Source organism: Pteronotus mesoamericanus, unplaced genomic scaffold (assembly GCF_021234165.1).
Source record: "Pteronotus mesoamericanus isolate MK-2021 breed Mesoamerican mustached bat unplaced genomic scaffold, CSHL_Meso_final contig_20, whole genome shotgun sequence".
NCBI classification, from domain to species: domain Eukaryota; kingdom Metazoa; phylum Chordata; class Mammalia; order Chiroptera; family Mormoopidae; genus Pteronotus; species Pteronotus mesoamericanus.
In genome coordinates, this window is record NW_026555085.1 from 20675887 (window position 1) to 20690588 (window position 14702).

Consider the following 14702-nt stretch of genomic DNA (forward strand, 5'->3'; position numbering starts at 1 on the left):
GTTGCTGATACTGTTACTAGAAGATATGTGTTGATGGAACTAAAAAAAAAAAAGGCTGATCAATGAAAATTCTTTCCATACTAATTATATATAAACCATTCACGTGGATCTTTGTTAATACATATAAACCACTGTATGCAGGATCCATTGCTCTTTTAATTCATCTTCTTTTCCACTGACTAATATTTTGGAAGAAGCTGAATTCTTTCTCAGCACAAATTTATAAGCCTATTAATATTTTCGAGCTTTTGACATGTGATACATAATTTCAGATATATTTGTATGTTTGGTAAATATTTCCTTTTTATGAATCATCTGAGATTGTTCATTGTCTTTTCTAGCTAACTTTTTATTATTGTCTGATATATAAATGCCAAACTAAGTTAAATTCTCCACTTGTAGAACTCACTACTTTTACAAGTCACTACTTTTGATTTCTCAAAGGTTCTTCGATTCTATGCAATCTGGGATGATACAGACAACATGTTCGGTGAATGTCGGAACTACATCATTCATTACTATCTTATGGATGATACAGTAGAAATTCGAGAGGTCCATGAACAAAATGATGGGCGAGATCCCTTCCCACTCCTGATGAACCGCCAGCGCATGCCCAAGGTTTTGGTGGAGAATGCAAGTATGTTTGATTTTATTTACCTTCTGATAATTGGGACCCTTTTTTGGATCTCAAAGGAGTTACTTAATCAATGTGGTCATTCCCCCTTACACTCAGGAGGCTCTTGCTGTGTCCTTGTAGGACTCAAAGAACTGCTTTTCTTTCTTTCTTTTTTTAATATCATTAGTTTATTTTTTAAGATTATATTTATTTCTTTTTAGAGGGGGGCAGGGTGGGAGAAAGAGAGGGAGAGAAACATCAGTGTGTGGTTGCCTCTTGCGCACCCCCTGCTGGGGACCTGGCCCGCAACCCAGGCATGTGCCCTGACTGGGAATCGAACCAGCAACCTTTTGGTTCACAGGTCTGCACTCAATCCACTGAGCCATACCAGCCAGGGCAAAAAAACCCCCTGCTTTTCTTAATTCCTCTCCTTTACTTGTCCCCTTGGTCCAGGCTTGCCTGTGAAATGGTCAGGTGGCGATGACTGATACCCAAATCAGAAAACATCACCAAAACAGCTGTGGGAGATTCATTAAAGTATGAAAGAACAAGGCTTCTAAACTGAAGCAACTTAATATCAGATTTTTAATGCATTTCTAAAACAAGTTTGTTCTCATTCAAAGATATAGCTTACCACTTCCTAATGGGTTTCCTTGACTTTGCTTCTTGCCTCAACTATGTGGCAAACGAAGTTTCTGTGCGGGATAACTTAAGATTGGAAAAGCCATGTCAGTAACTCATTGAGGTGGAGCCTCATTGTGTTAACACTTGTTCTTCCTTTGCTGGAATAAAATAACCTAATTGATTGTAGAGTGAGGATGCAACAAAACACAGGTGACACCTGCCATCCATCAATATTTCCCTGGGACACTTAGTCTTGCTAAGTAGTTTAAGAATTTTCTCTTACAAAAATGTCATCTTGGTGTCGTGTAATGATAACTCTCGTGCTTGAATGGCTGACAGAACTCTGTAAATTTTTCATTGATTTTTTTCCCCTTTACTCTTTTTTTAATTTTATTTATTTATTTTTTTGTAGCTAGAAGATAAGAAATTCCAGGTGTTTAGCAAGAGGTTTGTCTTAGAGATTATAAACAAATTGAAATTAGAGGCTAGAAACAAAGTGGCAGTCTGAAGGCTAAATTCAACCTGCCCACATGTATTTCTTGGCCTGCATAGTGTTTTTCAAAAATATGCAGTGTTATTTGGGGACAAGGAATTGGAGGTTTCTATCATTGGGAGAGTGGATAAACAAAGTGTGATGGAGGTATACCTTAATAGATATATAGTAGTTAGAAGCAATAAATAAAATGCTCAAGAAAGCAAATGGATGCATCTCAAAAACATGGTGCTGTATAGAAAAAAAGAACTAAAAAGAGATGTATAATGCAATAACATTTACATAAAGTAAAATGCATACAAAACAATACACATAATACACATATAATAAAAAAGCTACATATTAGAATAGTTGTATGTGAGGTAGAGGAAAATGAGATTGGGAAAAGAACAAAAGGGAATAAAAATTGTCAGCATTTTAAATTAAGAGAAAAAACATTAAAAATCTCTTTTTCTGAAAAATGAGAATAATCGCTAAAACAGCTTGTAGTCTCAGCTAGCAACAACCGAATCTATACCCTAGTCCAACATCCAGCTGCTGCCTACCATATTCTTAATACTTAGCCTCCTATACAACCCTCTGAGAATTCCAAGACACTGGTGCTAATATACTAATTTTGGCCTTTCATGTTACTTAAATGAGCCTGAAATCCCTGCCATCTGGAGCTAATAAAAGTTACATTTACAGTAGATTAAAAGAAAGGGTGGGAATATAGTCAGGGTAACATGAAAAAAAATAGTGTCCTAAAACTGAATTCCTTGAAATCTCAGGTTCCCTGTTTGTCTCTGCCTTTATCAACGTGGCCTACATCTAAAATTTTCAATATGCTATCATCCTGTTCTGTAACTTCCCAAATTTTAACAAAATTTTCATCAGTTATATGGAGAGGCAGTGTGGTAACATATGTATGGTTCTTTTAAAAGATAAGAAAGAGCCCTGGCTGGTGTGGTTCAGTGAACTAAGTGCTGGCCTGCGAACCCAAGGGTCACAAGTTTGATCGCAGTCAGGACACATGCCTGAGTTGCGGGCCAGGTCCTGAGTAGGGGTGTGTGAGAGACAACCACGCATTGATGTTTCCCTCTCTATCTCCTTCCCTTACCCTCTCTCTAAAAGTAAATAAATTTTTAAAAAATGTTTTAAAAAGATAGGAAACATATCTTTTGGGGGAAGTTATTGTTAATCATACAGTAGAAGGACAGAAAATGCTAAGTTTCTATCAGCTAAATAATTCCTTTAACTAGAACTGTGGTGTTAAAGAGGTGACATTTATATGACTCTCAAAGTCATTTATCCAATGGATGATTTTTGTTAAATTCAATAAACAGTTAAACATATGCTATGGGAACTAGTTCATGTGCTAAGTGCTCTGGAGAATAAAATGGAAATGTAACTTCCAGACCTAAAATCCCTGTTCTTAGGTCAATTCTAGTCACTGGGAAGACAAGTCACATAAGTATGCAAAAACTGTTAAACAATAACACAAGTGTACCAGATTATCTGATTATATCACTAGACATGTCATCTAGACAGAGCCCAAAAGAAGAGATGTGAGCTACTACAAATAAAGAAGACTCTGTGGCAGAGTCTATATCGAGGGCCAATCCTAGCCTTGCTAGAGGATGGCAGAGAAAAAAGAGAGCAATTTAGAGAGAACAACAACAGCAAAGATTGGAAAGTAAGAATAATTATGGTATATTTGGGGGTGTCCAAGAGACAGTGACGAGGCAGAGAGTTTGTGTTGGACAGTAATAGGAAATTATGGGAGTATGTTTTCAAAGTTCTCTCTGCAAGAGTCTTCTTTTAAGTAAAGATAAATCAAAATTATATTTTTTATTATGCATAGAGTTAAAATATCTAAAAGGTCTAATTCTATACATTATAGAAGTTCTTTGTTGAAGATAATTGCAGGTTACCAGTATGTGGTGAGTAATGCCAAAGAAGTGTACTGGCTCCAGAAGCCCTCTACTCTCAGCTGTTGAATCCAAGTCAGTAGGCTCTGAAAATCTAGTCATTATCTTTTAAAATGGCTTTTATTCTTTGATCTTCCCTTTTCCAGGATAAACACATATGTCAAACAACACCATAATTTACACTCTGAATATGTGCAGCTTATTGTAGTAAATTATACCTCATGAAAGTTGTAAAAATATAAGTCCATGCCTACATATATCAGAGTCAAACTTAAGAACATCAAATTCAAAAAGATGGTAAAAACAGCCCCCAAGACAAAGTTACCCTCACAGAATGGCAATTATAATGACAGCTGACATATCAGTAGCAACAGTAGTCACAAGAACACAGTTTAATAATATCCTTAGAGTGTGAGGAAAAAATAGAATTTAATATCTGGAGAAACTACCTTTCAAGAAGATGGTGAAAAGCATCTCCAGGCAAACCAAACAGATTTTACTGACAATAGTTCCTTACCAGGAAAATTCTTGAGTGCACTTCAGGTTGAAAGAAAATAACTCCACAAGTAAGATCTAGATATAAGTGATAAATAAATAAAATGACAAAGTGTGATAAATCTAAGTGAACATTGAATATACAAACTGAAGTAACAATATTGAATTTGTGGAGGTTAAAAATATCAAGGTGGAATTAAATACATTACAAAAATGGCATAGGAGGAGGTGATAACATTTAAAAACATTTTTAATTAAATTTATTGGGGTCGCATTGGTTAATAACAATATGTAAGTTTCAGGTATGCAATTCTATAATATATGTTCTGCATATTGAGTGCTCACCACCCAAAATGTAGTCTCCTTCCATTACCATATATTTGACCTCCTCAACCCTTTTCATCCTCCCCTACCTCACTTCCCTTCTGGAAACTACTATATTGTTATCTGTATCTATGAGTTTATTTGGAAAAGAAAAAACAAACGCATTTTGAAACAGTTATTTTAAGAACATACTTAAGATATAGGGATATACAAAGGTCAAAAAAGACGCAAATAGCAAAAGAAACTGATAAGATTATGTTACTATTATACAAATAGATATTAAGACAAAAACCATTGCTAGAGATAAAGAGGATCATTACACATTGCAAGAATTGTATTTAGGAAAATATAATAGTCTAAACTTGTATGCAGCTAATAACATGGCTTCAAAATATATAAAGCGAAAATGTATAGCACTATTATGCAAAGAATGAACAAACCCATCAAAATAGTGGGAGTCATTAACGCCTTTTAATAACAGCTAGATTAAAAAGACAAATCAGTAAGCATATAGGTGAACAATATAATTATCAATATTCATTCAATGAATATGTAAATGCATCAACACCTGGAGAATTTCCATTTTTTTCAAGTACAAATAAAACAAATTTTAAACAAATTCTTAACAAATTTTAAAGACTGAACATCTTATACAATATTTTCTGATCTCAAAACAATTAAATTAGCATTCAGTTTTGGAAATATAACAAACAAACATAATTTGAAAATTGAAAATCACATTTCTAAATAGTCCATGAGTAAAAAATATACTCAGAAAATACTTAGAACTGAATGACAGCAAAAATTCCCTCTGGTCTTTTAGATACATCAAAAGTAGTACTTGGAGGAAGATTCATAGCCTTAAATGTTTATTTAAGAAAGAAGAAAGACTGAAAAAATAAGGTAGATATTCTTAAGAAGTTAGAATAAGAATGACAGAATGAATCTAAAGAAATTAAAATGGAGGAAATAATAAAATGTAACAGATTTGTCAAGTCAAAAGTTTCTTTGAAAGGATAAAATGACAAACCATTGACAAAATTTATCAAAGGAGGAAAGAAAGAAGGCACATATATACAGTATTAAAAATAAAAAGGAGGCAATAGGAAGTAAACAGAAAACAAGGGAATAATGCTAACAACCTTATCCCAATACATTTGAAAACTTAGGTTAAATGAGCGGATTTTTAGAAAAAATTGACTTGTTCAAGAAGAAAAAAATCAAATGTCTAACATTAAACAAATAGAATTAGTTAAAAGTTTTCCTACAAATAAAACACCAGATCCAGATAATTTTTCATTTTTGCCAAATATTTTAAGAATATAGAATTTCAAGCTCAATATAAGCTCTTTCATAGAGAAGAAAAAAGAACTTAATTCACTCATTTAAAAAGACCAGTAAAATTAAAGACACTGTGAGAAAAAGAACTACAGTGTTTCACTCATGAACATATACGCAAAAAACCTAAATATAATATCAAGTAAGTGAAATCCAGCATTATATGAAAAAGATAATTTCATATAATGCTGGATGTTGAGCAAACAAAGACAAATGGGTGGACAATGCACATACATACCGGATCTTCTGAAACATTGTTTACTGAGGGAAACTCATGGAGCCACGAGCTGTGTCCCCCATTGCCGATGACTTCCTGTGGTAACTCAAAGGAATGTAGCAGGGTTAGGCACTAGACACTGGGAGGAGGGGTTTTTGAGATACATGACTGAGAAAATATTAGCCGTTCTTTTAGCATGATGAAGTGCTGGAGTGCACACCTTTCTGTCTATATAACAAAACCTTAGCCTCTTTTCCTATTTTCCTATCTTAGCAATTAACAGGAGAATACCAGCTACTTCTCGTGTCCCCTGACGTCAGAGTTCTGGGGCCAAGCTTTGTGGTTAAAGCTATACAATGTGGCACACTCCAGATTTGATTGACTATCCTATGGTTTCCATGGAGGCTGGGCTATAGGAGTGAGTCCTAAACAAGTCAATCCTTAGTTCTCATAAAACAGTGTGACAAAATTGGATTTATTCCAAAAATGCAAGTTTCAAGTTACATCTGAAAATTGTGTTGATCCCCAGATATGCAAATTACTATGATCATCTTACCGACTGTCCCTGCTTCCAGCCATAGGACTAGGTGAGACTGTCCTAATAGCAGTGATCACAATTTAAACCATCATTTGAAACCACAAATGAAACCATCATTTGTGTAATTGTTAATATCTGTCACCCCAAACAGAACGTTGTCTTCATCAAAGCAGGAATGTTATTGATACTGTTGATTGCTGTGATCTCAGTATTTAGTAGCATACCTAGTACATGATATATGTGGTCACTAATAGTTTGTTGGATGAAGCAATAAATGGGTGGGAGGTTGAACTAAATGACTTGGATTCATCCTATATGTAATACTCTATGGAAGGACATTTATTCTTTCCTCCAGGGATTTCCCCTGAACATTAATTCTGCTAAGATTAGTGACCCATAGTGTTATTCTGAGCTGAATTTGGGAGATAGACTTTACAAAAACCATCTGGAATGTTGTTTATCTGTCCTGTCAACAGATGGGAATACACAGCATTATGTTCTGGGAATGTAGAGGAGGCCCTGACCCTGGACCACACTCCCTCAGGTTCTCAAGAATAACCTTCTGCTGTGTGTCCCATCCTCATTCCTTCTTCTTTCCTCCTTCTCTGCTATTTTGTGTTAGAGAACTTCCCTCAGTGTGTGCTAGAAATCTCTGATCAAGAGGTGTTGGAATGGTATACTGCCAAAGACTTCATCGTTGGGAAACCACTCACCATCCTCGGGAGAACTTTCTTCATTTACGATTGTGATCCATTTACTCGACAGTACTACAAAGAAAAGTTTGGAATCTCTGATTTACCACGGATTGATGTGAGCAAGAAGGAACCACCTCCTATAAAACAGGTAATGGATCACTAATTATGGGTGTAATGAGAGAATTAATCTTTTGAAGTAAAAGTTTAAGAAAAAGCAGGGGAGGAGACTTGTTTGAACACCCAGTTTTAAAAAATGGACAAAGCAAATGAAATAGAGAAGTTTACAAAAGAAGAAATACAAATGTCTAATGAACACATAAAAAAAGACCCTCAACTTATCTGACAAAAAAATAGAATGAAATAATAAGGTTTGGGATCTATTTGATTTTAAAAGACTCATGATAGCTGATGTTTGCCCTGCTGTGAAGAAATGGTCATGTTCATATGCTGTTAATAGGAAAGGCAATAAGAAAAGCCTTTCTGAAGGGCAGTTTGTCATCATTTTAATTTTTTCAAAATAAAGTATTACCTATTTCTTGACCCAGAAAATCTGGTTTGAGGACTATAAAAAGAGTTGTGTAATGATTGTATTGTAGCATTTTTGATAAAGTATGAGGAGATTGGCAGAATAAATTAGTATATTCATCCATATAATTAGAAGACTGTAAGACTGATAAAAAGAAAGAGAGAGAGAGAGAGAAAGTACAACTATGCATATTAACATGAAAAAAATGTCCATAACATTTTAAAGCGAATGAGTATACATGATATGGTGCTATTTTTATAAATTACTGTTCACAATATCTGCTTATATATACTGAGGAAAAGAACAGGATGAATATCCACTTGTACCATTAACAGTGGTTAATTTAAAATGTGGGAGGGAACTAGGAGAGGACAAGGGACCTTTGTTTTATACTCTATGTGGTTTTAATTTCTCTTTTTTATGCTAACCCTTTTTTACTTTTTTACCATATTACTTTTATAGTATTTTTCATCTTAATTTTTTTAAAAAGACGTCTTTTATTCCAGACCCCTAGGGCATTTCATTGTTTTGTGCCTGTTTATCAAACCCTTTGACTTAAAAACAGGTTGACAGCAAAGCAAAAACCAATTAATTGAAGATGTTAGAAGGTGACTTTCTTTCATTGCAACATAGCTTTCCTTAGAATCACACTGAACCGAAAAATTCAGTTCTGAGCACCACAAAAGTCCACTCCGATCTGAGAGTAAGTTCCTGGTGCTGTTAATGCACTGAAATAGTAAACTGGTAAACTTGAGCCTGCAGAGTGGCTCAGCCATGTATTTTAGTTTCAAATGGGAACTTTATGCTTTAAAAATTACACCTTATACAACAAATTCAAGAAGTATCTGAAGTACTAAAGTATCACAGTATCATGGAAAGAAAACACTGATGTTTTTCTTCCTCTGTGAGTGGGGAGCAACTCATATAACCTCTTTGTCTGTTGCCCATATATGAAGTAGGGTGTTAATACCTCTGGCTCATCTCCGTGTTGGCCACGATGTACTGTTGCCATGTTGCCACAGTAAAACAATGTCACTGGGCTCTTTTCAAAAAAAGAGACATGAATAGAAGGATGGAATTATTGAATTGCTCCAGCCCACACCCCTGCCTCTTCTCATCTGCTGCCTGTGCCATGTTCACTTAGCCTCCATTGTACTGAATCTGTGTGGTTCTGCAGGTGCTGCATCCTGTTTCACTCCCCTGGACTTTTGCTGACTGTCTTCTACTTGCTTAAACTATTTTCCATCGTTCTTCATATGGCTCTTTTTTTATTCTTCGAGACTCAGTGTAGGCTTTCTGTCTTCCAAGAGGGTGTCTCTGAAGCTCCCAGCAGACTGGCCGTCTCCTCTGGGTTCCTGGGGTACACTGTGCCTCTCTCCACTAGCACTTATCTATTACATTAAAATATCTGTTCATGAATCTTCTCTAGTAGACTGTAAATTCCTTGAGAGCAGGGACTATATTCTATGTACCTTTGTGCTTCTAGCACCTAACACAGTGCCTAGCTAACAGGAGGTATGTATACAGTATGTCTTTTGAACTAGTCTGAAGAAGATTGCCTGTGAAGTATGTACAATCATACCTTGGTACTCCTTGGCTTCAGACCTTGTCAAATCAGGTACTCATCACATTTCAATGAGAAAAAGTGTTTCAGCACTTGGCGCTTGCTCAGGACTCATCACATGTTCTAGAACTCGTATGAGTCACAACACTGCCCTGCAAAAGAAAATGCTTCATCACTCAGTACTCATCAGTTTCGGCACTCATCACGAGTTCTAGAAACAAGGTAACAATGAGTACCCAGGTACTACTGTATTTGCTTCCCCAAAAGACAAGAGATATCATTAGAACCAAGGTTTCATAAAAAGAATTTGGAGTTTGGTATGCTCTGCGTTCCCAGGGGCAATAAAACTTATGGAAGCAAGTGTGGGTGGTAATAATACAGTCATGTGCAGCATGATGATGTTTGGGTCAGCGATGGACAATATGTACAACAGCGGTCCTGTAAAATTATAGTGGAGGTGAAAAAATAGTGATGTCATAATCGTGTTTGTGGTGATGCTGGTATACACAAACCTACTGTGCTGCCAGTCATATAAAAGTATCACACATACAATTATGGACAGTACATAATACCTGATAATAAATTACTATGTTGCTGGTTTATGTATTTACTATACTTTTTATTGTTATTTTAGAGTATAGTCATTCTACCTATTTAAAAAAGTTCGTTATAAAACAGTATTATGTCAGCAGCAGCCTGTTACATTTGGTGTTCACTGCATCTCTTGACTGCATCATTTTCTCTTGTGATTAATTTAATGTTGTGTTGTTTTGTTCATTGTGGCCTCTAAGCATACAAATGCACAGCTAATGTTGCCAGTAAGAGGCCATGTCAAGTGATCTGGAAATGAAATTAAGAATGACTAAGGACTACGAAGGTAGAAAATTAGTGGTGGTTAGAGCTCTCCAGTCAGGCATGTCCTGTTCCACCATAGCTACAGTCTTGGAGAATAAGAACAAAGCAATGAAACTAAAAAAATTTGAGAGGAACCTATAATAGACATGGAGAAACTACTAATGACCCAGATTTAAGACTAGACACAGAAGTGTATCCCTCTCAGCACCATGAGGATCACAGCCAAAGAAAAAAGTTTGTTTGTGATGTTGAAAGAAAAGACTGGTCCCAACTATGAGGTGAATTTACTGCTAGCTTTCAATGGTTTGTTTAAACGATTCAATTTAAGTATTGTTATTTATCATATAACGTGAAAGTGAGTGTTGAGTCTGTGGGTGCTGATGCAAATGCAGCTGAAGAATTTTTGGAAAGTCTAGATAAGCTGATTGTGGAAAAAAATCACCTGTCAGAGCAAATATTCAGAATGGACGAAACCTCCCTGTTCTGGAAAGCAGATGCCTGAAAAGACCTTCATCTATTAGGAAGCCAAGTCAATGCCATGTTTTGAGGTTTTCAAGGACAAGATAACAGTCTTGCTTGGGGGCAACGTTGCAGCTATGAATTGAAACCCTTCGTGATCTGGCGCAGTGAGAACCCCGGGGCCTTTCAGCCTATCAGTAAGCACACACTGTCAGTGTCCTGCAGCAGCAGCAGGAGGTCATGGGTGACCCAGCTCCACTTCCAGGATGCTCTCTTGAATTATAGTTCCTATGCCAGCAAAATGGAGAAGTACTGTTTGGTGAATAACATGTTGCTTATTGATAATGTTCCTGGACATCCTCCTTTCATTGGTAACCTTCATCCCAATATCCAAGTGGTGTTTCTCCCTCTAAAACCCTCTTTTGATGCAACCAGTGGATCAAGGAGTTAGAGCAGTTTTTAAGTCCTACTACCTGAGGAGGACCTTTGACCAGGCTATTGCTGCAACTGAGGGAGACACTGAGAAGACACTGATACAGTTTGGAGGGATTACAGCATCTGTGAGCGCATCAAGAACCTTACTGGAGCTTAGGGTGATGTCACCAAGGGGTATATGAATAGCATCTGGTAGAAGACACTCAAGAGAGTCATCTATGACTTCAAAGGATTTGTCAAGAATGAAGAGGCTACAAAAATCAACAAGACTGTGGTGTGGATGAGGCTGACATTGAGGAGCTCCTCGACTTAGTTCCCGCAGAATTAACTAATGAAGACTTGTTGGAACTGGAACTGGAATGCATAGGTGAAGAAGAGGCAAAAGGAAAGGAAACTGCAGGAGAAGAAAAAGAACCCCCAAGAAAAATCACAGTGAAGAGTTTAGAAGAAGCTTTTGCAGATCTCAATAAGCTTGTTTAAAAGTTGGAAAACATGCAGCACAACACCAAAAGGTTTTCATTAATGAAGAGGAATGTTCATGGTGCATTATCTGCTTATAAGCAAATTTATGATATAAAAAAAGAAACAAACCAAGCAAACCAGCATGGACATGTTTCTGAAAAGAGTGACACCTCCTCAAGAAGAGCCTCAGGGAGGTCCTTCAAAAGGGATTCTAGAAAAAGGCATTGCTCTCACAGATGGCCGCTCCATGCCTGTGATTGTTCTTGAAGACCTGCCAGTGGAACAAGACGTGGAGGGGGAAGGCAGTGATCCTGATGTTCCTGATCCTGCATAGGCCCAGGCTAATGTGTGTGATGCGTCTTAGTTTTTAATTAAAAAAATGAAAAAGTTTTGAAGAAATGTAAAAATAAAAAAAGCTTATATTAATAAAATAGGATATAAAGAAAAATATTTTTGTATAGCTGTATAATGTGTTTGTGTTTTAAGCTAAGTAATTTTATGAAACTTTGAAAATTTCTTAAAAATTCAAAAGTTTATAAAGTACAAAAGTTACAGTAGTTTAAGATTATCATTGAAGAAAAATACTTTCTTATAAATATGGTGTAGCCTAAGGGTACAGTGCTTATAAAGTCTTCAGGAGTGTACAGTAGTGTCCTAGGCACTCAGCACCCACTCACTGACTCACCCAGAGCATCTCCCAGTCCTGCAAGCCCATCCTTGGTAAGTGCCCTATACAGGTGTACCATTTTTTATCTTTATACCATATTTTTACTGTACTTTGTCTATATTTAGAAATGTTTAAATACACAGGTACCATTGTGTTATAATTGCCTACAGTATTCAGTACAGTAACATGTTGTACAGGTCTATAGCTAGGAGCAATAGACTGTACCGTATAGCGTAGCTGTGTTGGCTATACCATCAAGGTTTCTGCAAGTGTACTCTATGATGTTCACACAGTGCTGAAATCGCCTGATGATGCATTTTTCAGAATGTGTTCCTGCCATTAAAGGATCCATGAGTGTACCTCTTGCTATCAGTTGTTTTTTTTTCCTGATAGAATTCCTTACCAATGAATGTTCTCATTAAGAATTATAATAAAAACCTAGCCTCACCCTCAAATTTTTTGGCAACATTTGATGGAGTATACAAGGAAAAAATACTATGGGAACAGATCTAGATTTTCATCAAGGAAACTGTTCCACCTTTTTTAGATCATAGATAAGTATAGTGTAAGATAGCGGTCCAAGAGATTTGCACAAGGTCATATTGCGAAGTACAAGGGTGATTCTTTTAAACATCAAGGAGTTTTACCTAACCAGGAGGTGAGATGGGGAGGGATTGCTACAGAGTGGTGCAACTTTTTTAGTGAATGGCTATGATCTATCTTTTGAGCTGATAAAAGCTTTTCAGTCCTAGAATACTTCTCCCTGTCCATTCTCATTACCATAGTCTTTTGTTCTTTTTACCTGTCTTCCAAAGAAAGAAAGAAAAAGGAGGGGAAGGCTTGGATAGAGACCAGAGAGAAGAGGACACTGTGGATTTTGTTCTGTTTGTTTGTTTGGCCCTATCTCAGCCACTCTGGGTATTAAAACTAATTCTGCCTCCATGCACATCGTACATTAATTGTAGTGTTTGGTCAGGGTTTTTTCCCACCAAATTCTCTATGACAAATAATTATATTACAAATAAATTTGCTCTGCCTCCGTAAAAGTCTGTGTTGGAAATGAGCAGGAGAGCTCCACTTACAAGATAGCAAGGACAGCTTAGCTCTCCTTAGTCTTTACACTTCAGTCATTTGAATCCTGAATGACATAATTGTAAAGCAGAAATGGGATGCTAAACCCAGTTGGGGGGTTAAGGTCAACTCACAGGGGTGTCCAACCTTTTGGCGTCTCTGGGCCACACTGGAAGAAGAGTTGTCTTGGGCCCACATTAAATACATTGCAACACATAGTCACAAAAAAAAAAAAAAATCTCATAATGTTTTAAGTAAATTTATGCTTTTGTGGTGGGCCGCATTCATAGCCGTCCTAGGCCCCATGCGGCCCACAGGCTGCAGGTTGGACACACCTGAGCTAGAGCCAAGCTAATCGTCAGGGACAGAAGTGGGTGTGAGATGGACATACTCAGTTTGAGAATCATTGACACTTACAGGTCAGGCTGATCTCTAGATTGGGAATTTGTAAACATGGCCCTCAGGGCCAGAGGTGTTCTGGCTCAGGCTGGCTCCATAAGGAGACATGCTGGTGGGGAAGAGGAAGAAAACAGAACTGGGAGAGCTAACCTGCTATGTAGCTGGCCCCTAAAAGCAGTATGTGAAGGATTGTGGGACTATCACACTTTGCATGTACTTGCTTTGTTAAGAAAGCCTGGCCAGAAACTCTGGTGGGTAGGTCATACGAACAGGAGTATCTAGGAGTGATAATGTTCATAGTCAGAGGGGTGGTTCATCTAGATAGAAACAGGACCCAGGCAGTAGCTTGGAGTATGGTATGAGAAGCCTGGTGCCAGGACTCCAGGCATACGGGCTGAAATGTAGGGAAGGTCTTCATTCCAAGCAGGGCAAATGAGGTACAATTCAGGAAAAGCAGGTAGAAGCCTGTTGAGACACAAAAGGAATGTGAGAGGAAGGCACTCAGAGGCTTACAGCTACCTCTGTATTTCGAAATCTCTTAACCTCCACCCCCATCCCCCAACCAGGCTGCTGTCCTTGTGTGTTGACGCAGATGCGTTTCTGCCTAGCCTCCAGAGTAATGCAAAGCTTATTAGTATTCAGTGTCTCACCCAAGGTCCCTCTGTCCATGGCAACTTGTATATTCATTGAGCAGTGGTGTTGCACTTGTAGCGAATTAGGTCATTGCCCACCCACTGGATCCACTAGGCATATTCCAGCCATGGTGGTGCCATTGCTGCAGCCCTGGAAAGTGGGTGCGGGGCCAGTGTTCCAGTCACCGCACCTTGTATGAACGTAGCAGAGGCACTGGTTGAAGGAGCGTCCAGTTTCAGATGAACCAGGAAACGTATAGACTAGTCTGTTAAAATTCCTAAGTATAACTTATAGAAGGATTTGGAGAAGATATCCACAAGTGAAAAGCAAGGTACAAGCTGCGTTTGCTAAGAAAACACAGCAACAAGGACTCAGAGGAAA

At 37.4% G+C, this 14702-nt stretch overlaps 1 protein-coding gene across 1 annotated transcript in view; it reads left to right on the forward strand.

Annotated features, from left to right (window-relative positions):
• The window catches only part of EFHC1 (EF-hand domain containing 1), a 64193-nt gene that overhangs the window by 25147 nt on the left and 24344 nt on the right, over positions 1-14702 (forward strand). Inside the window, exons 5-6 of the mRNA XM_054568818.1 lie at positions 445-637; positions 7178-7398. Coding sequence (XP_054424793.1) covers positions 445-637; positions 7178-7398 — 414 coding nt within the window. The remainder of the gene's footprint in view (positions 1-444; positions 638-7177; positions 7399-14702) is intronic.